The following is a 26,536-nucleotide window of genomic DNA, read 5'->3' on the forward strand; positions in this document are numbered from 1 at the left end:
AGTAGGTTCTTTAGCTTCTTATAATTTTCAGTTTTAATTTGAACCTGATGATGATTGTGGATTTTAATTTGACAACTTTTGTTTAATTTAGTTAATTGTATTACTTTTATTGTATTTTGTGTCTTATCTTATTGTTATGAGCCTCCCTGAGCAGTAGTGCAGGGGAGGGGTGGGACATAATTTTAAATAGATATAGATAGATAATTTATTACATTTCTATACCGCCCTATCCATCTAGGCTCTGGGCGGTTAGGGTTTATACACTGCACACGAAGCAGAAGAGTTGAGTTTGAAGAAGCGTGCGCACTGCCATCTTTGGCAATGCCTTTTTATTTAGGAGGACCATGCACTCCATTCAACCATTTTTCTTTCTTCTAAAGACAGATTTTTTAAAAAAGAGGACAGTGAAATACAAGATGTGCATTTAGGACGTTTACGTACGTACACAACACAGGCAAAATTCTGAGAGCCTTACACACACCCCGCCCCAAAGTCCCAAGTTTTCCGGGTGCATAAGTGATGCCTACAGAGTCGATCATACACTTAGTGCAACGGATACCCGGAAATGGGCTATGAGCGGCTACCCATGAGTCGCTTTAGTACATGCTTATCTCTAGGTTCTCCGGGGCCGAGAGCGCACGTCGACGCGTCACGTGACGCGCGTCTTCTCGGCGGCCCGCTCCCCCTGCACGTGACGGGGGCAGAGAATGGGGTCTGGCAGCGGCGTCTGTGGTGGTAGCGGCTGACGAGGGGAAGCGAGCGCCGTGTGGCAGGTGAGCGAGGGCGGGAGGCGCCCCCCGAGAGGAAAGGAGAAGGCTCCGCCCGGGGAACGCACCCCGCTCCCGGGTACGGGGCGCGAGGAGGGACAAATCTCCCCGGGCGCCTCCCTCGTAACCAGGGCAACGGGGCCTTCTCCACCCCTCCTCGCCGGCCGCTGCCTTTCCTCTACGCCCGGGGCCTGTGGAGAGAGGCGGCGGGCCTCGAGCGTCTTCAGTCCCGCGCGAGGTGGGCGCCGCTGCAGCTCTTGCGGTTTCTCTCCCGGGTGGGAAGCCGCGAAGCTCGGGGGCGGGCAGCAAGAAGCACGACTTGCCCCCCTTGGCTCAGCAGGGTCCGCCCTGGTTTGCATTTGAATGGGAGCCTCCATGATGCGTGAGCCCTTGTCAGAGATCCCCCTGCGGGGATGCTTGCATGCAGCCGCCCAGGGAAGAGCACCTGCATGCAGAAGGCCCCCAGATTCCCTCCCTGGCAGCATCTCCAAGATGGGGCTGAGAGAGACTCCTGCCTGCAGCCTTGGAGAAAGCTGCTGCCAGTTTGGGTTGACAGTACTGAGCTAGAGGGACCAAGGGTCAGACTCAGTATATGGCAGTTCCCTATGTTTCTATTTCCATATGAAGTCTCTTGAAGCGGAGGAGAGGAGAAGGAAGGCAAAAGATGTCTTTCTCTTGCTGCCTCCGAAAAGAGCGGGAGGTTTGTGGGAGAGGCGTCTAAGGCATCGACAGTCATAGTGTACCTGTAAATGCTAGATGCTGGAAACAAACAGCAGCGATCCCAAGGAACGCTTTGAAGCCGTGTCCCCTCTAACAGGGATTCCCAGATGTTGTTGACTATAACTCCCATCACCCCCAAGCAAAAACCAATGCAGCAGGGGTTGCTGGGGATTGTAGTCAACAACATCTGGGAATCCCTGTTAGAGGGGACACTGGTCTGAGGGCACCTGGTGGCAGTTGCCTTGCTGAACCTAAGCCAGTCTATGTCTGGGCAGAGCCTGGGTTAGAGAGGACTGCTTGGGAGCCCCAGAGTTGTTTGCTTTGAGCTCTCTCTGGGAAGGGCAGGAAGACTGGGTGTTGATGTCAGGAAGTCACAAAATGTCAAGGGAAGCATCTTGTTCTGCATGACCCACCTGTGGGCTTCCTGAGGTTACCTGGCTTGGCTGCTGATGGAAACAGGCTGTTGGATTAGATGGGCCTTCGCTTGATCCGCTAAGACAATTGTGTTTATGTTCTTGCAGGTCTGTGGAGATCTGTTGGAGAGGACAGAACAGCGATGGAATCTCTGTCTTCAGAGGTAGGGTGCCTCTTCTGATTACTGAGTAGCAGGAGGGCAGAGTGACCTTCACACTCTGCTTCTGACCTTCTTGCAGATGTCTGTTTGGCTGTTGTGGGAGGCAGAATGTTGGACAGGATAGACTCTTAATCTAATTCAGCAAAGGAATTTATGTGTCTGTGTTCATAATTACACTTGCATGTCTCAGGGTTTTTTTGAGTGGTCAAAATGTCTCCTTTATGCTGTGGTGGCAATATTGTAAGGGTCCTGCAACGTGCTGAAGGCTGCCGATTCGAATCCCTGCTGCTAATATATCGGGCAGCAGCGATATAGGAAGATGCTGAAAGGCATCTTCTCATACTGCGCAGAGGAGGCAATGGGAGATCCCTCCTGTATTCTACCAAAGAAAACCACAGGGCTCTGTGGGTGCCCGGAGTCAAAATCGACTTGACAGCACACTTTATTTTTACCTGTAATATGAGCTGGTATGCTTATCTCTGTACAGCTAATAGAGGGTGGAAACTTGAATAGTGGCATAGATTGCACTAGGGACTTCTCAGCTTGCTCTCTTAGCCACAACACCACACCGCCTTTTCTATACTCTGTTAGAGCATGACATTTCAACTGTTATAGCGAACTTGTCTGGGACAGAGCAGAAAAAATGGTTAAATGCCAGTAAGGCATACATATTTCTATGTTTGTCTTTATCATAAGCAGTGGTCCCTCTAATTTTTATCATCTCTATGCGGAATGAGTTATATTCTGGGCGGTAGTATCAAGGCAGTGTGCGCGCATGTGCATCCGGAATGGGGCCTTCTTGATGCAACCTGAGCGGGATCTAAAAGGAACTGAGTGGATATTCAAAAACTTGTGAGCGTGCACACGCCTTGGAGGGAACAGCGATCATAAGCACTTGATGCATTAACTCTGGAAAGTGAAGCAGGGCTGTGCAAAATAAGGGAACACTGTAATTGAATGCTTCAAGATCTTGCATAGTTAATTGTACCCTCCTGTAATTGCACTGGGAAAACAGATGATGAGATACGTTTTTGGCATACTGCTTCCTGGCCCAGTCAAGAACAGCAGAGGGGAGTTAGACAGAGAGAAGGAATATGGAGGGGCTGGTATCTCGCCTAGTGCTTGCACATACAGTTGATAGTCTCTGTTCCTTGTCCGGTGAGAATCCTTTAGGCTCCCCAAAATATTGAAAATGACATTTTTGCCACTCCGTTTCCATAAATTGTGTTTGAATTTATCATTCTGAAATGGAAAGAGAATAGAATTGGTGGGATACCTCTGTTTCTGTATTAGTACTTATTTCTGATGCATCCTACTGCACAAAGTGCCTTACGTCATTTTTGTCATCACGGCTGTGCTCCGAGGCAAGATAGATGCCTCCTTTTTTCTGCGGTTGCTAGCTTAGGGCTTCATGATGGCTGCTGAAGTGTAGGACGGGTTCCTGGGCCATCTGTCAAGATAGTACGCTAAGTCTGCAAATTTGTGGGCAGTGCCATTTGGTATGTTCTTTATTGCCTGTGCAGCACACAGATATTTGGGGGCCGAATTCATATTAGTGTTGTTTGAGGAAGGAGCCAAGCCTCTGTGCTTGGGGTAAAATCCTGTGTGTCTTCATCAGACAGAGCTGTTACAGAGGAATGTTCTGATTGCATGCAAAAAAAAAAACTCTATTGCTGAAGGTTGACACCACTAGCAAGTTAATTGCTAATTTGAATTATTTCTTTTCACACTCTGCTTAATGTAAGAATGTGAATTGCACTTTTATTCTGCCATTCTTTCAAGGAGCTCAGGACAGCACACATGGTTCCCCCCTCCCAATTTATCTTCACAATAACTCAGTGAAGTTGATTAGGCTGAGGGAAACTAAGTGGCCCAAAGTCATTCCAGTGGACGTTATGGCTGATCAGGAGTTTGGCCTTCCCGGTCTTGCTCCAGAAGTCTCTCCACTGCATGACACAGATTCTCTTAACAAGGCTTAAGCCTTGTTCCTCAGAGGATAATTGTTTTCAAGCAGGTAACCCCAAGGAAATGATTCTCGCAAACAGTGTATTCCTCCAAGTGTGCTGTTTGTGTCCATCTCCCTTTCTGTGCCTTGGGAAAACAAGGTTCTGTGGGGCTGCTCTGTCATGAAAACAGCTATTCGAGGGCAAAGTCTCCATCTGCAAACAGTTTGGGCACAAAGGCTCTCAACTGAGCTGTTGCCTTTAATCTCCCTTGTCAACAGTATTAAAGGATTTTCTGTTTGCCAGTCGCCTCCCTAGAGGATGGAACATTAATTGTCATTTTGCTAATCATCTTCTATCAGTCTAAGACACAAGTCAAGTGTGAAAACAGATAAAAACAAAACACTTTTTTGAACCGAGGCATCTGTTGGAACCTAGCACCAATTCAGCATTCTCACATAGCGTGGGTTGTTCACCAGATGAATATTGGTCACAACTGGCTACTTGAATAAGAGTGTAATAATTACCTGGCTAGGTCAAGGCCAATGATTCATCAGTTTTTGAGCAGTGCTGCAGCTAGCATTGAAGGAGGATGTGATAGGGATTGTAATCCATTATTGTACAGTGGAGGTTTCATTCCTGCCATTAATAACTCGCTTGAAAAAAACGTGTGTGCGCGCTCTCTCTCTCTCTCTCTCTCTCTCTCTCTCTCTCTGAATTAAAAAATTTCCTAAAACCGTCTATGGTGGTGACCTTCGCAACTTCTTATAACAATGAAATCTGCTATTAAGCAATGTGTGGCAAAGTGTTTTCTTGGCCATCCTGGGTCTTCTTTCATTTGCAGTGTACTGAAGCAGCATTTATGCAGCTGCCACACTGCCAAACAAGACCTATTTGCATTTAACAAGTGTATGTATATGAATGCAGATATAACACAGTCCCTGTAACAAAATGTATGGGTCTGGGCCAGTGTTCCCTCTAAGTGTGCGTGCACACTTTTAAATGTCTGCTCAGTTAATCTTAGATCCCGCTCAGTTTGAATCAGGAAGACCCCCATTCTGAATGCAGGTGTGCAATCAGATCCCCATTCTGAATGCAGGTGTGTTCACACTGCCTTGATACTGCTGCCCAAAACAAAACTCATTTTGTGTCCAGATGCAAAAAATTAGAGGGAGCACTGGTGGTGTCCGTGTGTTTGTGTGTGTGTGTGTGTGTGTGTGTGTGTGTGTGTGTGTGTGTGTGTAAATAAATGTATCCATGCTGTTTTTGTGGCTGGAACTTTCTGATTTTCCTTTCTAGGTAGAAATCTGAAGAAGGAAACTTCAGGAACCTTTTCCTCATGCCATGGATCTGAATAAATTGGGGTGTGAATTAGCAGAGATGTATCCAGGTCCAGCTGAAAGCCGGAACGCATATGTGTGGTGTTGGTTCTGTCATGTTAGCCCTCGGTGTGGAAAATGCTCTCATGCAAGGTGATCTTGCCCAGACTGACCTTTGTGGCCAAGGTCACATTGGAAGAGGTTCTGCAGAAGCTGCTTTGTTCAGAAAGGTGTTTGTTTCTGTTCCTGATTTTCTGCTCCAAGCAGTGTTGTCCTATGCAAAGGCTTGTGGCACCTGTTGCTGCTATGGGATGATTCTTCACCTCTGATGGTACTAGAGGCCCTGAGTTTCTTTTAAAGGAAAAGAAGGTGGACTCCACTGTTGGTTGGTTTCTGCGCTTGACACCCATCTTCGTGTGGGTCTTAATGGTGAGAAACGTGTGTGTGTCTCCCCCTCCCCCCCATGTATGCCTATGCGCCGCTTTCGGTTTAGACTGATGGAAGCCATGCCGTGAGAGCAGCCACAACGCAAGGACAGCCATGACGGAACCCCACAGGGTCCAGCTCACGTCTCTGCCAGGGCCGCTGAGCACCACTTTGCTGAAGAAACCTCGCCGGGAGGACATCGCAGGAGCAGAGCACCCCCAGGAATCTGAGCCGGCGGCTGCGGCCGTTCGCATCACCCTCACCCTCTTTGAGCCGGATCACAAGCGCTGCCCTGAATTCTTTTATCCCGAACTGCTGAAGAATACGCGTGGAAAAGGGAAAAGCAGTTCCACAGGAGAAAAGGTGTGTGGGTGTGTCATCCTACTGTTCTCTAACTGTGTGTGATATATTTCAAAATGCCCCACGGCAAGCTTCCCTGATCTGTCTTATTTGTATCACTTTGGGAACCTTTGTTGAAAAGCGGTATATAAATATTTGTCATCTTCATATTTACCAGCCTCTGTTATCTAAAGGTCTCCTTCTCCCTTAGATGATATCATTCTTCACCTCTTGTTCCAGTTATGACTGAAACTGGCTCCCTACATGATGCTACTTCAGTTACTTCCCTCAGTCTTTCTCAAAACCCATCCTTTCCTTGTTGCCTTTGGAACAGCCCCTGAGTCCCTACAGTTTGTATTACTTTGTCTAAATTTGTGTAAATTACATATTCTTTGCTCTGTTGTCCCTCTGTTTTGAATGATAAGCCCTTTGAGTTAGAGACTCTTCCTCTATTTTGTAAAGCCCCGTCCATAGTGCTAAATTAATAACAGTGGTCACATCCAGATAACTAATACAAAGGAGCTGAGCTTTGCACTACAAGGGGAAGCAAACTTCACCTTTCATGGTTAGTTTGACATGAAGGGGGAAAATTCCTTTCTGACCCTTAGAAGGGACAGTTGGTTATATCCTGAGTTTGAAACGAAACCTATCCACTGAGTAACTCTCAAATCCCCTGTTGGCATTCGTGCACAAGTGAATCTTCCCAGTGGGCTCTATTCTGACATTCCCTGCCTTTTCCTTCAGAAAAAAGACCTTGCTGATCCCTTCAATGATGAGGAAAAGGAGAGGCACAAAGCAGAAGCGCTTGCCAGGAAATTTGAAGAGAAATATGTAAGTTGCTCTATTAAGGCAACATCCCAGAGTTGCCCAATAGTAACTCTTGAAATGATGTCTCTCCAATCTTCCTATATAGGCAGCAGCACATTGGTTGGCTGGCTGGCTTTTAGTCTCCTCCTCTTAGTGAAAGCTTGAATTGGCGGAAGGGCAGGGATTCTCACACTTGGGTCCCCAGACGTTGCTGGGATACAGCTCCCGTCATTCAAGAGCCATTGTGGCTGGGGATGGGGACCCAAGTTTTCAAACCCCTGCTGTAGGGAATTGGTCTGAAAACTAGAGTCTAAGTGGATATCTGTCTCTTGGGAGTCAGTACTGGACGGCCGTGTCATTATATTTTTATACATATGTATTATCGGAGAACAATTTCGAATGAACAGTGATGATATTCATCACTAACAGTTTGCATGGTCATCTGTGACATTAGTATGTTGTCCTCAATAGACAATTAATTCCACCATTATTGTTCTTGGTTTTTGATCACTTATTTTCGGGTGTTTTTTATTGCTAGTCAAGCAGCATTCTTCTCATTCCAGGGAGGAAAGAAGCGCAGAAAAGACCGTGTTCAGGATTTAATCGATATGGGATACGGATATGATGAATCGGATTCCTTCATTGACAATTCCGAAGCGGTGAGTAGTGAATGGAGGGTTCTGCCTCCCAGTAGCAATGCACAGGTAGTTGATCTGTCTGCCCCAGCAGCAGTGGGTGCTTCAGATGGGGGTCCACATTCAGCCCCCACTCCCCCCCACCCCACACAACGGCATTGTTGTTGTGCTAAGTTGCACAGACACCAGCAATGGATGCTTGAGCGGTTGCCTTAACTGGAATAGTCAGGTACTGCACACAGGCTTAGAGCTTTTTGCTTGGTTTTCTTCCCCAGCAGCTGCCAGCATTGAGCTTCAACCTAAGCTTTTAACATGCATGTCTGAATACAGAAACACAGGTGGCAGGGGGAGGAACTGATTCTATGTGTGGACCGAGGCATCATAATCTGCCTTAGTTTGCATTTGGATGAGAGACTGTGAGCACTGTAAGATATTCCCTTTAGAGGGTGGGGGCATATCTCAGTGGAAGAGCATCTGCTTTGCCTGCAGAAGGTCCCAGGTTCAATCCCTGGCAGCATCTTCAGGCAGGGCTGGGAGAGACTCCTGCCTGAAATCTGCTGTTAGTCAGAGTAGAAGATACTGAATTAGATGGGCTAATAGTCTGACTTCCTGTATAACAAATTATTTACCCGGATAGAAGATGACTCTGAGTTTGACTCCTTTAAACAAAACAAAACAAAACAGGTTAAATATAGGCTGTACTTGTGTTTACCTGAAAGAAAGAGGACAAAAGAGCATAAGAGAAGACCTGCTGGATCTGGCCCAAGGCCCATCTAGTCCAGCATCTTGATTCAGGATTCTAAATTTAAGACAACCCCCCAATTTCCATCCAGAGAGAATTTGGGGGAAAAACTAGTCTTGGATTCAGGTAAAGACAATAGGTGTTCCTAGCGTGTATTGCTCTATGAAAGCAGGCGCTTAGCGGATCTTGGCCAGAAGGAGTTCAAGCTTATTCGCTGTGCACCTGAGCACACGTCTTTGTTGGGCTGCTACACCGAGCTTTATCACCATGCTGACTGTTCTCTCCGTTTCATCCCCAGTATGATGAACTCGTTCCAGCTTCTCTAACAACCAAGTATGGAGGCTTTTACATCAACTCAGGAACTCTACAGTTCCGACAGGCATCCGAGTCGGAGGATGATTTTATTAAAGAGAAAAAGAAGAAATCTCCTAAGGTAGGGGATTAAACTGTTGCAAGGGCTTGCTCTCTCTTTTCAGGGCAGACAGCTGAACTTGCTTCAAGTATGACTGTATTTCTGATTAAGAAATGGGGCAGCAGAAGACCAGTAGGGTGGGGGCCTGCTTTCTTGCTTGAAGGCTGTAGTCCTGTGTGAACCTATATGGGAATAAGTCCCATTGCATTTAGCGGTGGGGGGTGGGGGGCTTACTTCCAAGTAAGCATGCATAGGATCAGGCTGAAAAAGGGCTCAGTTGATGGTGACCCATTAAATTAGGGTCTGTTTCCTAATGGACAACTTGACCTCAAGGACCTGTCAAAGGAATCAGTGTTTGAAAGAGACCTCCAAGTAGCATGTTCTATCCAGGGGATGGGGCCGAGCGTAATGGTAGAGCATCTGCTTTGCATTCAGGTTCAGACCCTGGCAGTACCTACAGGTAGGGCTGGGAAAGACTCACGTCAGAAACCTTGGAGAAGCCACTTCTGGTCAGTATAGACAATGTTGAGTTAGATGAAGTGGTGGCTTAACTCTAGGGCAGCTTCTTTGGTTTCTACCCAGAGGAATTGCAGATGTTTTCAGACCTTTTTATTTGGTTGTGCCTTTTGTTCATGTATCTCTTCCACACCCAGTTGGCCTGGGAATAACAGTGCTTCCCTCAGCTCCTTTACACTCCCCTTCATGCTAACATCTGTATGTTGGAACCATATTGTTGGTGCAGTGTGGGCAACAGCCACAAAGAAACCGATGGCTGGGAAATTTAGGGCCAACAAAAGGAAGCACTTCTTTGCACAGCCCATAATTGATCTGTGGAATTCTCTGCCACGAGATGTGACAGCCACCAGCCTGGATGGCTATAAGAGAGGCTTAGACAAATTCATGTAGGACAGGTCTATCAATGGCTACTAGTCTGAGGGCTATAGGCCATCTCCAGGGGCAAGTTGCTTCTGAATACCGGTTGCAGAGAAGCAACAGCAGGAGAGAGGGCATGCCCTCACCTCTTAAGTGTGGGCTTCCCAGAGGTATCTGGTGGACCACTGTGTGAAACAGGATCCCAGACTAGATAGGCTTTAGGGCTGTTCTTAAGGAAGCCGCTTTCTTACTGATTCAGGCCCCAGATGTCTGTCCTAAGCTGACATCTTTGCAAACCAGCCGGCTTTTCCTAAGTCCCACCTGAGAATGTCTAACCTAAAAACAAAGCAGCAGCCCAGCACGTTTTCTTGGAAGTAAATCCCACTATGTTCAGTACCACTTATTTCCCAGTGAGCTTCCTTCCAAGTAAGTGTGCATAGGAGGCCCACCTGAGGCTTGCTTACTGGGGATGGTCCTATTGAACTCAGCAGGACCCATTTCCTACAATGTGCATGAGGCTGTTAGATTGAGAGGCAGCCCCTTATAAACGGAGTGGGAAAGGAAAAGTAAATAGAGGCGAAGTTTGCGCTGAAATATAAAGAACAATAAAGACCAGAAAGGCACTCTGCACAAATTGGAGAGGAGATGGTTTATAACTTCCTGTACTTGGTGTTCTCTCTCATTTTTTCCACCTCTGTGTGGAACGACTTTGGTTCTGGGCGGCAGTATCAAGATAGTGTGTGTGCGCACATACATTCAGAGTGGGCCTCAGAACCTGAGCGGGATCTAAAATTAACTGAGCGGACATTAAAAAAAAAACTTGCGAGTGCACACCTTTGAGGAAACACTGCCTGTACTTACAGCTCTCTTTCACTGAGATAATCAAGGTTATAGTAAATTAGATTCTTAGCCACCTTACAGATTTTTCTTACCCCTTAAAATGGAAAAACAGAAAGGGGCTCATAACTCCATAGTGGCAATCTGTATTTTGTGACTTGATGGGTGACTTGATTAGATCTGGGGGCTCAGAGGTGTGGAGATTCTCGTCCTTGGCTCAGTTAACCCTGGGGCTAGAACCCTCTTCAGACATTACTCCAGTACAAAGCGTGTCTGGAAGTCTCGCCTGCCTGCCGATCGATCCAGGCAGTGCACCGTTCAGGGTTCCAGCGGCATTGGTCTGCAGAGGAGCACTCAGTAACCGTGGTGGCTGTCGTTTCCGTGATTGTGAACCTCAAGTCCTCAGTGCTCTTGGAGGTGTTGTAGCTCACTGGTAGTGCTCACGTGCCTTGCATGTGCAAGGTCCCCGTATGTCCAGTTAAAAGGGTCTCTAGTATCAGGTCTAAGAAAAACTTTTGCTTGCCACACTGTGTAGAGCTGCTGCCAGCCAGAGAAGACATTACTGAGCTCAGTGGGCAGGTGTCCTACTTGGTATAAGGCAACTTCATGTGGTCCCCCCCCCCCAGTTCCTTTTCCCACCGTGGAGATGAATTGCTTGTTTGCTGAAAGATATATGGATGCAAGCCTGAGTTGAGCAACTGGATCTTTTGAAAAGCATATGAAATTGCTTAGTCCTTGGGGCGGGGAGGGGATTTGTTTTGAAGTACTGCTAAAATTATTCTTCTCTTTACGTCTTCAGAAACGGAAGTTGAAAGAAGGAGGGGAAAAGATGAAGAAAAAGAAAAAAGACGATTCTTACGACAAGGAGAAGAAATCTAAGAAGTCCAAGTTCCCCAAAACTGGGTAAGAGCCTGCCATGTATATTAAAGCATCTCATCTTTCTCAGATGGAATGTGCTTCAGTGGAGGATTTTAAAGCACAGAAGGCAGGGAAATAGATTGGAGGGCTGGTGTGGAAGATCGGTGACCCAGACGGTGTTTAAGTGGTCAGCTGCCTAGAATTGTATTTGATTGTTTCATTGCATCTATTGCCTTTCTGCCTTTTATTCCGAGAAGCTCAGGGCAGTGGATGTGCTCCACTCACCCTACTCCTCATGTCGGTCTTGAGAAAGAGGCTGGGCTGAGACACAGAGACCAGCCCAATGCATCACCCAGTAAAGTTTGTGGCACCAGAACCTGAACCCACATATCCCTTGTTGTAACCACACTACTCTAACCACTACACCCTTGTGGTTCTCTTCTCGAGCTTCCAATCTGCTCAGAGGAAAGTTGTGGGAACGAGAATAAGGGTCATAGAGCTTTGCTGTGATATTCTGGTGTGCCAGATGATCAGGTAGGTGTCTCAGATGATCAAGTGTCCCAGATGATGCAGCAGCCCTTTCCTTGGGCAAGTAGTACTTTCCTTGGGCAAGTAATTTCCTTGGGCAAGTAGCTGTCTGAGCCACGTGGTCTACTTACATGTCCATTAAAAAAAAAATCTGAAGTTGGGACTTAGTGGAAGATCACAGCAGCTGCTTGTGCACATAGAAAGGCCTCAACATTCAGTGTAGTCACGGCAATCTGCTGTGACTTCCAGCATCAAATGTGGATTTCAATATGAAAAAGAAAAGGGAAATTCTTTAGAATTTCTGCACCACCCTTTTGCTGAGCAATGAAGGCGAAGATGCACAAGGGTCTGGCTCCGGGCTCCACGAATGGCTTACTAGCCAGCCATCACTTGCCCTTGCCCCTCAAGGAGGGCAAGGCTCAGGAGAGAACTGGGTCTTCTGCCATTTGCACAGGGTGGTGGCGATGGTGGGGAATCATGGAGAGGGAAAGAAACAGGGTGCCCTCTCCTCTTGCTCAGAAAAGGTTCCTGCTGTTTCTTAGCTTCTCAAAAATGCCAGTAGCTCTATGAGACCTCTGCGAGAGGAGATCTGTGTGGTCCTGGGTGTCCTGCTTGCCAGAACGCTGGAGGCACTTGCCACTGGCGAGCATTTGGATGGGAGACTACATGTGAACACTGCAGGGTACTCATCTTAGCAGGTAGGGCCAAAGAGATGAAGGTTGGTTGCGCAACTCAGTACCCAGCAGTCTGTTCATTAGTGTTTGTTAGTGTTGTTAATCAGTTATAGCATTTAAAAAAGAAGCTCCCTCTCTACCAAAGTTCAGCCTAGGAGATCAGCTGGGTCGTTGGTGGGCAAGCAGTGAGGCGTCCAGCTTTTCTCTTCTGTGCCTTTCCCGTTGGTACTGAGCATAATGTCGCACCCTCCTTGCAGTTTCACCGCCCTGAACGCAAGCAAGGAGAAGAAGAAAAAGAAATACTCGGGGGCCCTGAGCGTCAAGGAGATGCTGAAGAAATTCCAGAAGGAAAAAGAAGCTCAGAAGAAGCGGGACGATGAACCCAAGCTCTCCGCCCCCTCCCTGGTGGAAACCCCAGCTCCACGGGAAGTGGAGACCCTCTCCGACCCTCTCCTCTCCTCCCTCTTTGGCCATGCCAGTGACAATGAATTGCTTCAGGCAGCCACCGCCATGGACTCCCTGACCGATCTCGACTTGGAACAGCTCTTCAACGAATCTCCAGAAGAAAGCCCTTTCCCCGACATGGAGGATGGGAGCGACCCCCTCGGCATGGGCCTGGAGCAGGACGTCAAGCAGCCCCTTGCCCTCCCCGAAGGGCTTCCGGGGCCGCTGGAGAAGCGCATTGAGGAGCTGACTCAGGTACTGCCAACCCTAGTGCGTCTGGCGAGCCTGGCCTCGCACAGAGCAGACCAGTGGTGCGGCAAGGAGGCCAGAGGTCTTTCTGGCTGGTGTCAGGGTTGACCAGTAGCGGTGCACCCACCTGGGGATCGGCCTTGCTTTCACGGGCTGAGAAAGGTCCTTGTGTGGCGCATGTTCACCACACAGGCAGTCGCATGTGTTGGGGCACTTTTAAGGAAATTAGAAAGAGAGCCTTAAGAAAAGGGAGAGCAGGTGTTTCCCTGTCCTTGGAGACATAGCTAGGGCTATTGTCAAGGATGAGAGCCCATGCTTTGAACCGCTTTGATCCGTGAGATCGGTCGGGGCATGCCTGCTGCTTACTGCTTCTGTGTTACGAGCACATTGGCCATGTGCGTGCGAGTGTGTGTTTGTGTCCAGCTTGTATACGTGCAAGGGTCCCGTCTCTGGGAGGTCCAGTTCTTCCCACAGTGCTCTGCTCAGAGGAACCGCACCCTCCTCTGCAGGATCCCTGCCGCTGAGGATCTGCTCTCCCTGAAGCTGGGCCCTCAAGAGTCAGCCTTCACATCTCTGAAATTGGTCATCCCTGTATCCTTGTTGGTTGCCAACTCCTCTCTGTTGTCTGTCCTGAACCAGGCTGCCCGGGCTGCAGAGGGGGAAAGCAAGCACAAGTTCTTCAACCAGGACATCAACAGCATCTTACTAGAGTAAGTCTTCCTTCTGCCAGTTCACCTGCTCAAGGAATGTAAAACTCTGGGGGGTGCAGGGGAGGAGAGGTGTTCTTGTGGTAGCAAGCCTGACTTGTCCCCTTAGCTAAGCAGGGTCTGCCCTGGTTGCACATGAATGGGAGACTAGAAGTGTGAGCACTGTAAGATATTCCCCTCAGGGGATGAAGCTGCTCTGGGAAGAGCATCTAGGTTCCAAGTTCCCTACCGGGCAGCATCTCCAAGATAGGGCAGAGAGAGAGACTCCTGCCTGCAACCTGGGAGAAGCCGCTGCCAGTCTGTGAAGACAATCCTGAGCTAGATGGACCAGGGGTCTGACTCAGTATATGGCAGCTTTCTATGTCCCTATGTCCTACCCCGGTTAGGCATTGTTTCTTGGGTTGGGTGTGCACCGTGTGTCGCTCTGTGGGCTGCCGGTGGCCCTACCATGCACCATGCACCACCATCCCTCTAGATCAGTGTTCTTCATTGTAAGGCCTGGGGGGCAGTGGTGGCCCCCATCAACCTGAAGTGGGGCTCCCTGGTGAGTTAGACCTGGACTTGTGATCCCCCTTCTAATTTTTCAACCAGAGGTGCTGTCTAACCGACACATCTGCTGCCAAAGCACGTGCAGCAAACGGCCAAGAATCCAGACTAGTATTCACCACACATGACGCAGCCTTATGAAGCCCTTGCTTCAATTGCGGATTCCCATGAGGATCCAGGTCAATTAACCCCTTAGACCCACATAACGGAAGCCCTTGCAAACAGGGAAGTAGCCACTGCTGCCCGCAGAGACGGAGCCGAGGCTTCGCGAGATCTGTGTCCCAGGGCATTGCGACGCTTGTCCTCAAAAGCCTTAAGGAAGTCCTCCCCATCTTCCACTGACATTGCTCCACTTACCAGTGCCGCCACTGGACCATCGATAAGAGCCACTTCCAAGAGGTCCAGGACATCTTGGTCAAAGGCATGCAAGTCCTTTGCATAGGTGGGGGGATTTTTATTAGTCCCTGGAGCCTTCCACTCCTCCTGAAAGGCTTTCTTAAATAATTTTGGGCAGGGCATACGGAGATCCGCTCTCCCCACCCCAAAGTCTGGAAACACTTGAGCCTCCCTGCCCCCCACCACTGTCAGTGGGTCCCAGTTTTAACACTCCACACATCTTGCATAAAAGACCCTCAAAATCCTCTGGTTTAAAGAGCCTGCTGGTGGGCGTAACACTGCCACCCGTCTCTTCCTCTGACAAATCCTGCCATTCCCCCTCCATACTAGAATCCCCCAAGGCAGAGGAATCCTCCCTCACTGGTCTGACTGGTCTACCCAAGTCAGGTGGCAGGGGAGAGTTGGAATGGCTTGGTATGAGGTCCCTGGGCGGGGAGTCGGGCACAACCGGCAAAGCTTCTCCCAGACATGATCTCCCCGGGCCACCCCTGCCCGAGCCCCTCTCCAACCCCCCAGAAGACCAGGACTGGTTAGATTGTGAGCTGTACCCCTTATTGCGGCAGGAGCCCAAGAAGCCCTTCTTCTCCCCCCTCAACACCATTTTTAATTAATGAGCAAAGGACTGTAAAATACTTTGCCTTGGATTCCCCTCATTCTAGCTATTTAAAAAAGATCTAAAAATGTACTTGTTTAGATAGGCTTTTAAGGTGTTCTACTACAGCCTGATGGCCTTTTAATTTTAATTGGGGGTGGTTGTTTTTTTAAACTGTTCGTGTTATACATTGTATGTGGTTTGTTTTTACTGTGTTAAATGTTATATGACTGCTGTTGCTTTTACTCTTGTGAGCTGCCCCCAAGCAGTATTGTACTGGAGGGGCAGGATAGAACTACTTTAAATAAATAAAATAAATAACAACAATAATTGGTGCGGGAGGGCCTGAGTGGCATTTGGAGAAGCCCTGCTGGCTCTAGCCTGACAGAGTCTGCCTCTCGTTTGCCTCCAGCATTGAGCTGCAAACCCGGGAACTGAACAGCCAGATCCGCTCTGGGGTGTACGCCCACCTGGCCTCCTTCCTGCCCTGCAACAAAGACACCCTGGTCAAGCGTGCCCGCAGGCTCTACCTCTGTGAGCAGGTGGGTACCCGGGGGAAGGCCTGTGCCATTGGAGAAGCTGTGGTTCCAGCCTTGGAAATCAGTCTCCCAAACCAAAACATTTCAGATCTCTCTTTGTGATCTTAATGGCTGCCCACGTGGTAGAGTTAGGGAAACGGGTTCCTCTGGGACTTCAGTGCCTTTGCAGCTGCTAGTATGGTACGGAAAAAAACATCCTTTGAAAGGTTTGGAGTAACCTAGGTCCCCTTGGAGGTAGGGGAGAGCCATACTGGCAGAAGAAACGGGAGCTGCTTTATTTAAAGGAGAAGTGGGGGCTGGTTGTTATTGCATTTTATTGTTTTATCTTGTTTTTGTTGAATTGTTAACTGCCTAGGAATCTTAGGATTAAGGGTGGTATATAAATATACCACTTTTGCAAACAGTTCAGAGTGATTCACACCATGTTAAAAAAAGTGACTCTAAAGAGATAGAGACGAGATATGAACACCACCAAAGGGAGCAACTATAACTTTTTAAAAACAATTTCAGAGAAGGCTCGGATCAGCCAGAGAGTTGTAGGAAGGAAAGCTTCTCCGTTGCTGGGGTCAAGGACACCTCCATGGGTTATACCCCTCACAAGCTCCAAGGACGGACAGTTTAGATTAGCTATATAGAAAAACACGACCACTCAAGCCTGTGGGGGATAGCCCCTCCCCAGTTCTTTCTGTCCTGCGTAGCTCCAGGCAGCCTAAATGTTCTCTCCTCTACTTTAAACCTTTCAAACAAACAAAACCCCTTTCTTTCAATTTTCAAGCCTTTCCCCCTCCTTGGCCCAGATCAGCCAGATAGTTGTAGAAAGGAAAGCTTTCCTACTATGCTGAAAATATAACAAGGAAGTAGCTTTTCTAACTCCTTGCGAAGAAGAAGAAGGTGGCTCCATAACTGAGGAACCAGGGGAAACATAAACCTTGCCTCTAGCCGTTGTTGTCTTCACTGGCCATAAAGATGGAGTGGCCAGCAGCGCCTGCTGCATTAAGAGGCGTTCCTGGAGGTAGTGGGAAAAGGTGATGTGTGTTTCTTCTGTAAGACAGTTTGGCATCTGGCTTGCCTGTACAGGCACATGGCAAACCCTTCCCTCCCTCTTTGGGCTTTCTGCAGGGGGGTCGGCTGAAGGAACCCCTTCAGAAGTTAAAGGAAGCCGTTGGCAGAGCAATGCCGGAACAGATGGCCAAATACCAGGAGGAGTGCCAGGCACACACCCAAGCCAAGTTTGCCAAGTATGCTTTCAGCTTGCCCGCTCCCTTCCCCACTCTTCCATCGGGGTTTCTCTACACGCCCCAAGCTCTAGCCCTGGGGTAGAACTGCCGATCAGATCCTTGAGTCGTCTCCCATGCCCCTTTCTAGAGCGGCCTGGCTCGGGGAACTGCATGCTCGCTTTTCAAGGGAGCTCCGTATGGGGCCCAGCAGCTCCACTGCCTTTCAGCGTTCCTCTCTTCTTCTTAGGATGCTGGAGGAGGAGAAGGACAAGGAGCAAAGGGAGCGGGTTTGTTCCGAGGACGAAGAGGATGACGACAAAGGAGGGAAGCGGATCATGGGGCCCCGGAAGAAATTTCAGTGGAACGACGAAATCAGGTTGGCAGTGGCTTGTTCTTAGAGTTCCTTTTTAGATTCCAGGCTGCAGGGCAGCACAGGAGGAGTTCAGGGCAGTGCTCCCTCTAAGGCATGCGTTTTTGTGCACACTCACATGTTTTTTGATGTCCGCTCAGTTAATTTTAGACCCCTCTCAGGCTGAATCAGGAAGGCCCCATTCTGAATGCAGGTGCACACTGCCTTGATACTGCTGCTCAGAACAAAACTCATTGACCAAAATTGAGCAGGCCTGCTGTAGACAGTACTGAGCTGGATGGACCATAACCTGACTCATAGGAGAGACTTTCCCATGTGCTTATATTACTTGGCCCGAGGACTTCGTGGTTCACAGGGTCACCTGTTTCCAGTGTACCAGTTATCTGGCTTAGCTGGAATTGGACTCTGTTTTATTGCTAAATTGGGTGTAGAACTTTGAGTGTTGTCTTGCTTTTAGAATGGTGAATAAACTACGTTCCAAATTTCAGAACTGAATCGATAGATTCAGGTCATGTTTAAAATATCCTTCTGAACTGGGTTAATTGAGTGCGCTCTGTGAGGGGAAATAGGCAGCCTTGTCGGAAACTTTCTTTCTCCTTTAGGGATTTGCTCTGCCAGGTGGTGAAGATCAAACTTGATGGGTACGAACTGGAGAAGAACAAGGCCCAGTCAATGGAGGATTATGTGAAGACCTTCCTGGATACTGAAGTCAAACCTCTTTGGCCAAAGGGATGGATGCAATCCAGGTAAGTAGAAGCATGGCTAAGAAGAGACAGTATACTAAAGGACCCCAAAGACACATCAGTCATGGCACTGGGGAGCCCAGCAGAACGACATTTTGACAGCAGGAAACAGATGAATCGTTACGTGACTTGCCCTTAACTGTGTCTGACTCAGTTATATGGCTGGGGCAGTGGTGGATCTACAATTGAGCGAATGTGTGCAAGGAACACGGGTCACCGCTAGGGGGGGAGCCGAGCCCGAATTTCCAATGTAAATCGTAATTTTTTTTCATAGGGATCAGTGGGAACCTAAAAAATATTAATATGTAACTCCCAAAAGGCTGGGCAGAAAGCTCTGAAATTTCACATGCCATTCCTGCATGATGATAGCATTAAATGTGTGGTGGTTCAAGAGATCAGTCCGCCCACTGATTTTTAATGAATTTTTTAAAAAGTTAAAAAAATCAGTGGGTGGACTAATCTCCTAGAATGGCCACACATTTAATGCTATCATTGTGTGCTACTCCCTTATGAATTTTGAGAACTTTCTGCCCAGGCATTCTTGATTTATAACATGGGCTTCAAAAATAAATTGGGGCACTACTCCTTTTATGTGAAGGAAAGGGGCTGTTTCCTTTAAATGAAGCTTGAATTATAGAGTGGGGGGTTCAATTACAGAACCTTTTGTAATTTTCTGCCATGAAACGAAACAATTATGAACTTCTTAATAAGTTCTTAAAACTTTTTAAAAATTCATTAAAAATCAGTGTGTGAACCCAATAGCTTTGCAAGTCCACACAATTTATGCTCAATAGATACTTTTATTGCAATCTCTCACCAGCATAACCATGCTTTATGGTGTCATCATGTAGGAACACCATGTCAAATCTCAGAGCTTTCTGCTCAGCCATTTGGGAATCCTCAAACTCTTTGAGTTTCCAATTGATCCCTTTGGGGAAACTATCCAATGGGGCCCACATTCAGTTCTCGCATGCAGGCTCCTTCGGAGCTTGTTACAGAACTTCTCGTGCTGTGCTCCGACTGCAGAGACCATGTGGCTGGCAGTCGGCAGGACCTGAAAAGCCCAAGAAGAGAGTAGCCATTTGAAGAGCTCCTGGCAACCAAAATGAATCAAAGGCAAATACAGCTCAGTGTGGTTAACTCTGCGAGGAGTGACAGAAGCCGCAGTTGTAAAAGAGGTTGCTTCATTCGTTGCCCGTGCAAACAAAGACCACAGGCAAATGCTGCACTGAATAAATAATAAAACTTCTGGCTTTGTAAAGCGGTCGTAACAGTCAAAAGGGACCCTTGCAGGCTCGTTGTGTTTAGAAACACAATATACAAAGCAGCCATGTGTTTCCTCAAGCTGGAGGTGTTTGATTTGCGAGCCTATAATGTAGCAGGAGGGACAAGTCCCTCTGCAGGGTGGCTTTTTAAACCTGTACCGAATGCTGCTTGCCTGTTCCCATGGCTTTCCTTTACCCTCATGAGGTCTAGAAACTTAAATTTGTGTTATTTAAAGCATGGAAGTTGTGGTTTTCAGGATTCAGCTAGCAACGCTGGCGCAGGAAATAGTCCTTGAAAGACCCATTTCTGCTGCTCAGACAGCACTGGGTTCTTGCTCTGACTGAGTGACCGGGCTGACTCAGCCGCTTGCTTCCCATCTTCTCTTTCAGGACGCTTTTCAAGGAAAGCAGGCGAGTGCACGGGCACCTCACATCGCTCCTGTGAGTATCTGCCCGCAGTTAACGCTTCCTGGCACACCTGTTCTTTAGGTGGCCTTTCACTCGTGTCTGGCATTGCTCCATGGGAGTCTGGACATTCTCAAACACAGGGATTTTCCAGCCAAACCACTGCAAGCCCCGTTCTCAGTGCTGATGATTACAGGCGGCCCTTTACTTTCACAGGTTCATTTCTCACGGTTTCACCCATCTGGGGGCAACTTCCTTGTAGACCAGTTGGGTTTCTGTGGGGGTAGTTTCTATGATCCATGGCCGTTTTCTGCTTGGGAAATTGCTTTAAATACCTCTAACTAAATTGGTCCACTTAGAGCTGTCCATGCACCAGCTGAAATATGGTGCAAAGACTGCTCCTGGGTGTTTAAAGTTTAAATAGCCAGTCTCTCACCACTTCTCAGCTATCATGCAGGGATGGGTATTTAAACTTTAAACTTCCTGGAGCAGCGTGGAGGCTGCTCCTGGGGGTTTGGAGTTTAAATATCCATCCCCCACGTTCCACCTGAAAAGCAGCAAGCAACTAGGTATTTAAACTTAAAACCCGCAGAAGCAGCCCACCCAGAACCTAACCCCACTTGAGAGATCTGATCTATGGGAAGAGAGCTGGTCTTGTGGTAGCAAGCATGACTTGTCCCCTTAGCTAAGCAGGGTCTGCCCTGGTTGCATATGAATGGGAGACTAGCAGTGTGAGCACTGAAAAGATATTCCCCTCAGGGGATGGAGCCGCTCTGGGAAGAGCAGAAGGTTCCAGGTTTCCTCCCTGGCAGCATCTCCGGACTGAGAGAGACTCCTGCCTGCAACCTTAGAGAAGCTGCTGCCAGTCTGTATAGACAATACTGAGCTAGATAAACCAATGGTCTGATTGGATATATGGCAGCTTCCTATGTTCCACTTCTTGGATTAGGTTTAGTATTTGAATGTTGCGTATTTAACTTACATGGAGTTTTCCTGGAGCAATATCCCCATGATATTCAGGGGTCTCCCATATGCCATATTTATTCTGCCCTCCCTCTGGGTGGCGTATTTGGTTCTCCTCCCACGTAATGATGTCACATTCGATCTGTTAAGTCAGGGTAGGCTGAGAGAGAGCACGACTGGCCCAAGATCTCTCCATTCATTTCAAAGCCAAGCAGCTGTTGGCTCCTGGGTCTCCCCAGTAGTATATGTGCACACACCTTGGTGTCAAAAACTGCTTGTCTGAACACAGGATGCTGCCGTAATTGTTGGCCCACCCAGCCCAGTGCTGTCTGCTCAGATGGGCAGCAAAGAGACCTCAGGTCTTGAAGACGGCAGCAATGAAGCAGGGGTCCTTCTGCATGCCAGGCATATGCACTGCCACTCTCAAGCATACTGTCCCCTAAATCAGCCCCCCCCCAAAGTTCATTTCCTGCGGTTTGAGGTAGGCCAAGGTACTCCACGGAATATGTCTGCTGCACTGAATTTAATTTGCTTCTGGGTTTTCGCATTGGTGAAAATAACTGTCTCAAGTCCTTATTTTCCTCTAACATTTACAGGAGCCTTGATAAAAGTATCATATATAAATGGGGCGGGAGCTCATGGGTAGTAACTGAGGATCTGTGGGGCTCCTAGGAGCAAAAAAAAGTGAAGAAACTCTGCCCTAAAGATACTGACCTTTGGGAGAACTTCTGCCAAGACAGACCATTGGCCTGTCTAGCTCAGGCTTCTCTACAGCCGTGTTTCCCAACCAGGGCTCCTCCAGATGTTGCTGAACTACAGCTCCCATCATCCCCAGCTACAAGTGTCTGGGGGTGATGGGAGTTGTAGCTCAGCAACATCTGGAGGAACCCTGGTTGGGAACCACTGGTCTGCCCAGCCTAGCAGTGGCTTCTCCAAGGTTGCAGGCAGGAGTCTCTCTCAGCCCTAGTCTCAGAGATGCTGCCAGGGAGGGAACTTGGAACCTTCTATGTGCAGGCAGGCAGGCGCTCTTCCCAAAGCGATTTCAGAAGGGGAAGATCTTAAGAGTGCTCACATGTGGACTCCCATTCCAGTGCAAATCAGGTCAGACCCTGCTTAGCAAAGGATACCATTCATGCTTGCTACCTCAGGACCAGCAATCCTCCTTCACTGATCAGTTGAAATTGACTTGGGTCCTCCTGGGACTGTAAGCCAGCCTAAGACCTTCTGAGGAAGCCATCTCTGGAGGTCCCCGGAGCATTTCAGTCTCTCCTGGTTGTAAAATGAGCCCCTGGCTTGCTTGTGTCCCCCTACAGAGCAAAGAAGAGAGTCATGGCTCCTCCCAAGGTGAAGGGCAAGGTGAGCAATTGGACCGTTGTGAGTGCTGCAAGCCAAGACGTTGCCTGTCTGGTGGTCCGAATGGTCATTGACTGGCCGTAAAAGAAATGTCAGGATGCTACTGACCACATGATCCCAGATCAGTTTTGTTTTGGATCCATACAAGTATTAAAAGATTATCTTTAATTATGTACCTGTTGACTCCAGCTAAGCTTTTTATAGCCAACGCTTGGAAGAAATTGATCAGATTAAGTTGGGTTTAGACGTGTGTTGAAGATAGTGGCCACGCTCCAATTAACCTCTTCCAAAAATTCAGAAGATGAAGAGATGAATTTCATATATTCTGTACTGGAATACTAACAGGATAATATTTACCCATATGCATTATTGGCTGTGATTTGTGTTTTTATTCATTTTTAAGGTCGTGACTCTTGATGGTTTGTTATATTCCTTTGTAAAATATTTGTGGGTGTGTTTTTCTCGCATTAGGAACAGGATTTTAAATAAACCCAAGAAATAACTGGGGAGAGCATTTAAAGGTTTACTAATCCCGGTTGTGCTTCGTTTCAGGAGCACTCTGGGAAGCCAGAGAAGAAGATGCCCCTTGCTGTGTCGTTCCTCCACTCGAGTAGCGCAGCCTCCCTTTCTCCTGAGCCGCAGGGAGTGACGGTTGGCCTCAGCCCGCAAACCCGGGAGCTCTTGGCCATGAGCTCAACCCCAGTGTCGAGCGGTGTGGCTCCCCCAGCCTCCTTCAGTCTGGACGACTCTCTGGATGAAGACCTGATCCACAACGCCACCTCTTCCTTGGAAGCCGTCTCCAAGGAGCTGGCTGCGCTGAACAGCCGGACCGGGGGCAGTCCGGACTTCACCCTGCCCGCCATCCTGAAGACGCCTCCGGAGAAGCCCCCGGTCCAAGCGAGCCTGGAAGAGAAGAGAAGCTTCTCCAAGCTGAGCCCTTCGCCCGCCCCGTCACCCGCTGGCAGTGCTCTGCAGTCCCCTCTCAACTTCCTGGCCGAGCAGGCCTTGGCGCTTGGCCAGCCCCCTCCAGACAAAAAGTCCGAGAGCTCTGCTTACAAAGAGCTCTCCTGCCAGACCCTCCCCAGCAAACCCGTGGAGACCCACCCGTCCAAACAGAAGCATCACAGCCTTGCACGCACCGTTCACGGGCCCCAGACGTCGACCCCGGTGCCAGTCCCCCAGCCGAAGGGGTTTCCTCTGGCCGGTCAGCCGTCAAAATTCCCCCCTTCCCCTCCCTTTGTCAAGCTGCAGAGCCCCAAAGCCATTTCCCCACTGCCCCCGCGCCCTGTCCTCCAGCAGCCGGCCAAGCCGCCCGCCAAGGCCCCCAGCTTCCACTCTTCGTCATCGTCGTCCTCTTCTTTGGCTGCCTCCCCAGCATCCAGCAGCTCCCACAAGACTCCCAATTCCTCTTCGGCCTCCCTGAGCTACACAACGAAGCATCCGGGCAGCTCACTGGGGCTGTCCTTCAAGTCGCCCTTCGTGGCCCTTTCCAGGCACATGGCTTCCTCCAGCGGCTCCACGCCCAGCGTGTCGGCCAACCAGAGCTGCTCTTCCTCCTCCTCCTCCTCTTCCTCCTCGGGCGCCCTGCTGCCAGGCGCGTCCCTCTCCTCCCCTGGGCAGGCTCCCAGCCGCTCGTCTCCCAGTTCCCTGGCGAAGAAGACGCTGGTCTCCCAGAAGCTGACCTTGGTGGCTCCGCCGGGGGGTCCGAACGTCAGCTCGAGTGGTGGGACCCAAGGGGTAGCCAAGCTGCTGACGTCCTCCCTCAAGCCAGCTGTGGTCAGCAACACTGCCGCCTCTACCTCGGTGCCAGTAAGTGGCCCCTCAACTGGCCGGATGGGTGACTTCCTAGATTGCAGGCTCTCGATCTGCAAAGCAGTGCTCTAATTGGGGGGGATCAGAGGGGGCAAAAGGGTCTTATTGAGGACCCTTTAGAAGCCTGGGGGGGCAGGGGGCCTGACTTGGTTAATATTGGAGGGAGGTTGTAGATTTCGAGAAGGGTCCCCCTCCCTTTCCACCACAGTGCGGACACTGTTATAATGTGGCTTGTTCAGTGAGATCTCTAGGTCAGGGGATCGCAGCCTTGGGTCCTCTTAGGCGGTTGGACTAGAACTCCCGTCATCCCCAGCCACAGAGGCAGAGCATCTGCTTTGCATGCAGGAGGTCCCAGAGGCAGCCCTGGCAGCATCTCCAGGCAGGGCTGGGAAAGACTCCTGCATGGAGCCTTAAAGAGCCGCTGCCAGTCCATGTAGACCAGGGGTTCTCCACCTTGGGTCCCCAGATGTTGATGGACTTCAACTCCCACAATCCCCAACCAAAGGCCACTGGGGCTGGGGATTATGGGAGTTGAAGTCCAATAACATCTGGGGACCCAGTGTTGAGAATCCCTGGTGTAGACAATACCCAGCTAGCAGGACTAAGGGTCTGACTCTGTATAAGGCAGCTTCCTATGTTCCTAAGGCCACCCGCCATTTTCCCAGGGCTGTGTGATGCACACCCAGTATAGGGCCTCTTGCTGACGCCTTGTCAGCGGGCCTCCATCCCGTTGCTCTGCTGTACTGACTGGCGTTTCCTTCCCTCCCCTCCCCAGAAAGGAGCCGGCGGAGCGGTGCTGCTAACCAGCTCGTCTTCCTTGAACGTCCTGTCTCCACCCTACAAGCCCGGCAACCCAAAGCTGCCTGCAGCCCTGAGCTCCACCCCGCTGGGGATTATCTCGCCGATCCATTCCTTCCCTCTCCACGTGATCTCCTTCAGCTCCGAATCCTCCCCCAAGGCTGGGGTGTCCAAGGACGCCATTGTCACGGGACCAGCCCCAGGGACTTTCCACCACGGCCTCAGCCACAGTAAGTGGGGGGAGGGGGGATTGGGGGGATGTGTGTGCCTGTTTGCCCAAAGCTGGAAGTGCTTCTGCAGATTTGCCATCGCTGATGCAGTTTGCTTGAGGCTTCTGCCTGCGTGAGCATGTGTGTGTTCAGAAGCTTCAGGTCTCTTCTTGACAGGGCTAGATCTAGGGTGGATTCAGTTCACCTTTCCATGCCCACCTCTGGGGGCATGTGTGTGTGCTTGCAGTCGCTGTACTTTTGGAAAGCCAAAGGATTTAGGGTAGTTTCACACAACATTCACAGGGCAGGAATAGGTGGTAAGACAATAAGAACAGCCTTGCTTGGTCAGGCCCAAAGCCTATCTAGTCCAGCGTCCTGTTTCCCCCAGTGGCCCACCAGATGCCTCCAGTCAAGAGCTGAGGACATGCCCTCTCTCCTGCTGTTCCTCTCCTGCAACTGGTATTTGGAGGCATCCTGCCTCTGATGCTGGAGGTGGCCTATAGCCACCAGACTAGTAGCCATTGATAGACCTGTCCTCTGTGATTTTGTCTGAGCCCCTTTTAAAGACATCCAGGCTACTGGCCATCCCCACATCCCATGGCAGAGGTCAGATCGGATCTGGCCCAGGCACACCCTTTTGCTGGCCCACAGGATGGAATATCTTTCAGCTGCAGCACCCCAGAAAGGCAGGAGGTCACTTTTCCCATCAAGTCCCCCCTTCTCCAAGGAGGGCCATCCTCTCCAGAAACTGCCTTACAGCACCATCCTATGCATGTTGACTCTGAGAAATACATACTGAGTGAGACTTACTCCCAAGTAAGCATGCCTAGAACTGCAGCCGGGAAGCAACTGTTATTTATGGGGGAGGAGAGGACTTGGCATTTGTGTGGGGCTGCCATTTACTCCAGCGGCCCCACTGACTTAGCCAGGCCAGGGCCTACTTTATGGTTATAACTGCTCTTGGTTAAAACGTGATGGTTCTCTTTATTTAGCAAGCAGGGAAAGAGTAACTGGCCCTATCCACCCCCACCACAGCATCCCTCCAGTGACTGTTGCTGGTGTCTATCTTGTGTTTCTTTTCAGATTGTGAGCCCTTTGGGGATAGGGAGCCATCTTATTTATTTGTTATTTCTCTGTGTAAACCGCCCTGAGCCATTTTTGGAAGGCCGGTATAGAAATCAAAAAAATAAATAAATAAAACGTCGGGTCCCTTGACAAGGGGGGAAAGATCCACACTTTGCAATTGCTTTCATTAATATTGTTAATCACTTTAATGTAAATAATGCGCTGAACATTTGCCTTGTCCCCTGCACGCCGAGTCTTGGTTGGTTCTGGCTCACTGTGGCGTTTGAGTTGGGCACAACACCTGCTCTAAAACCTAGGTGGACTTGGGACCAAAATACCTGAAAGGTGGCCTGCCCACATAGGCAGCTACCAGAAGGCGAAGAGCTTGGCCGGAAGCCTTGCCTTTGGG

The 26,536-nt window shown here is 49.3% G+C and overlaps 1 protein-coding gene across 5 annotated transcripts in view; it reads left to right on the forward strand.

The window, feature by feature from the left end:
- Window positions 1-640: 640 nt before the first annotated feature.
- The window catches only part of UBN1 (ubinuclein 1), a 31,762-nt gene continuing 5,866 nt past the window's right edge, over window positions 641-26,536 (forward strand). For 2 of the 5 annotated variants that reach the window (XM_053276558.1, XM_053276561.1), the window contains exons 1-17: window positions 641-773; window positions 2,009-2,064; window positions 5,304-6,112; window positions 6,833-6,919; window positions 7,459-7,554; window positions 8,571-8,705; window positions 11,194-11,297; window positions 12,712-13,153; window positions 13,787-13,857; window positions 15,801-15,930; window positions 17,047-17,165; window positions 17,392-17,520; window positions 18,117-18,260; window positions 19,913-19,963; window positions 22,204-22,246; window positions 22,796-24,052; window positions 24,831-25,083. In XM_053276558.1, coding sequence (XP_053132533.1) covers window positions 5,864-6,112; window positions 6,833-6,919; window positions 7,459-7,554; window positions 8,571-8,705; window positions 11,194-11,297; window positions 12,712-13,153; window positions 13,787-13,857; window positions 15,801-15,930; window positions 17,047-17,165; window positions 17,392-17,520; window positions 18,117-18,260; window positions 19,913-19,963; window positions 22,204-22,246; window positions 22,796-24,052; window positions 24,831-25,083 — 3,310 coding nt within the window. In that variant the 5' untranslated portion in view covers window positions 641-773; window positions 2,009-2,064; window positions 5,304-5,863. Of the gene's footprint in view, window positions 774-833; window positions 1,006-2,008; window positions 2,065-5,303; window positions 6,113-6,832; window positions 6,920-7,458; window positions 7,555-8,570; window positions 8,706-11,193; window positions 11,298-12,711; window positions 13,154-13,786; window positions 13,858-15,800; window positions 15,931-17,046; window positions 17,166-17,391; window positions 17,521-18,116; window positions 18,261-19,912; window positions 19,964-22,203; window positions 22,247-22,795; window positions 24,053-24,830; window positions 25,084-26,536 lie in introns of those variants that run through there. The other 3 variants (XM_053276560.1, XM_053276562.1, XM_053276559.1) reach the window with 3 other exon arrangements.

The sequence above is a fragment of the Hemicordylus capensis genome, chromosome 13, assembly GCF_027244095.1.
Source record: "Hemicordylus capensis ecotype Gifberg chromosome 13, rHemCap1.1.pri, whole genome shotgun sequence".
NCBI classification, from domain to species: domain Eukaryota; kingdom Metazoa; phylum Chordata; class Lepidosauria; order Squamata; family Cordylidae; genus Hemicordylus; species Hemicordylus capensis.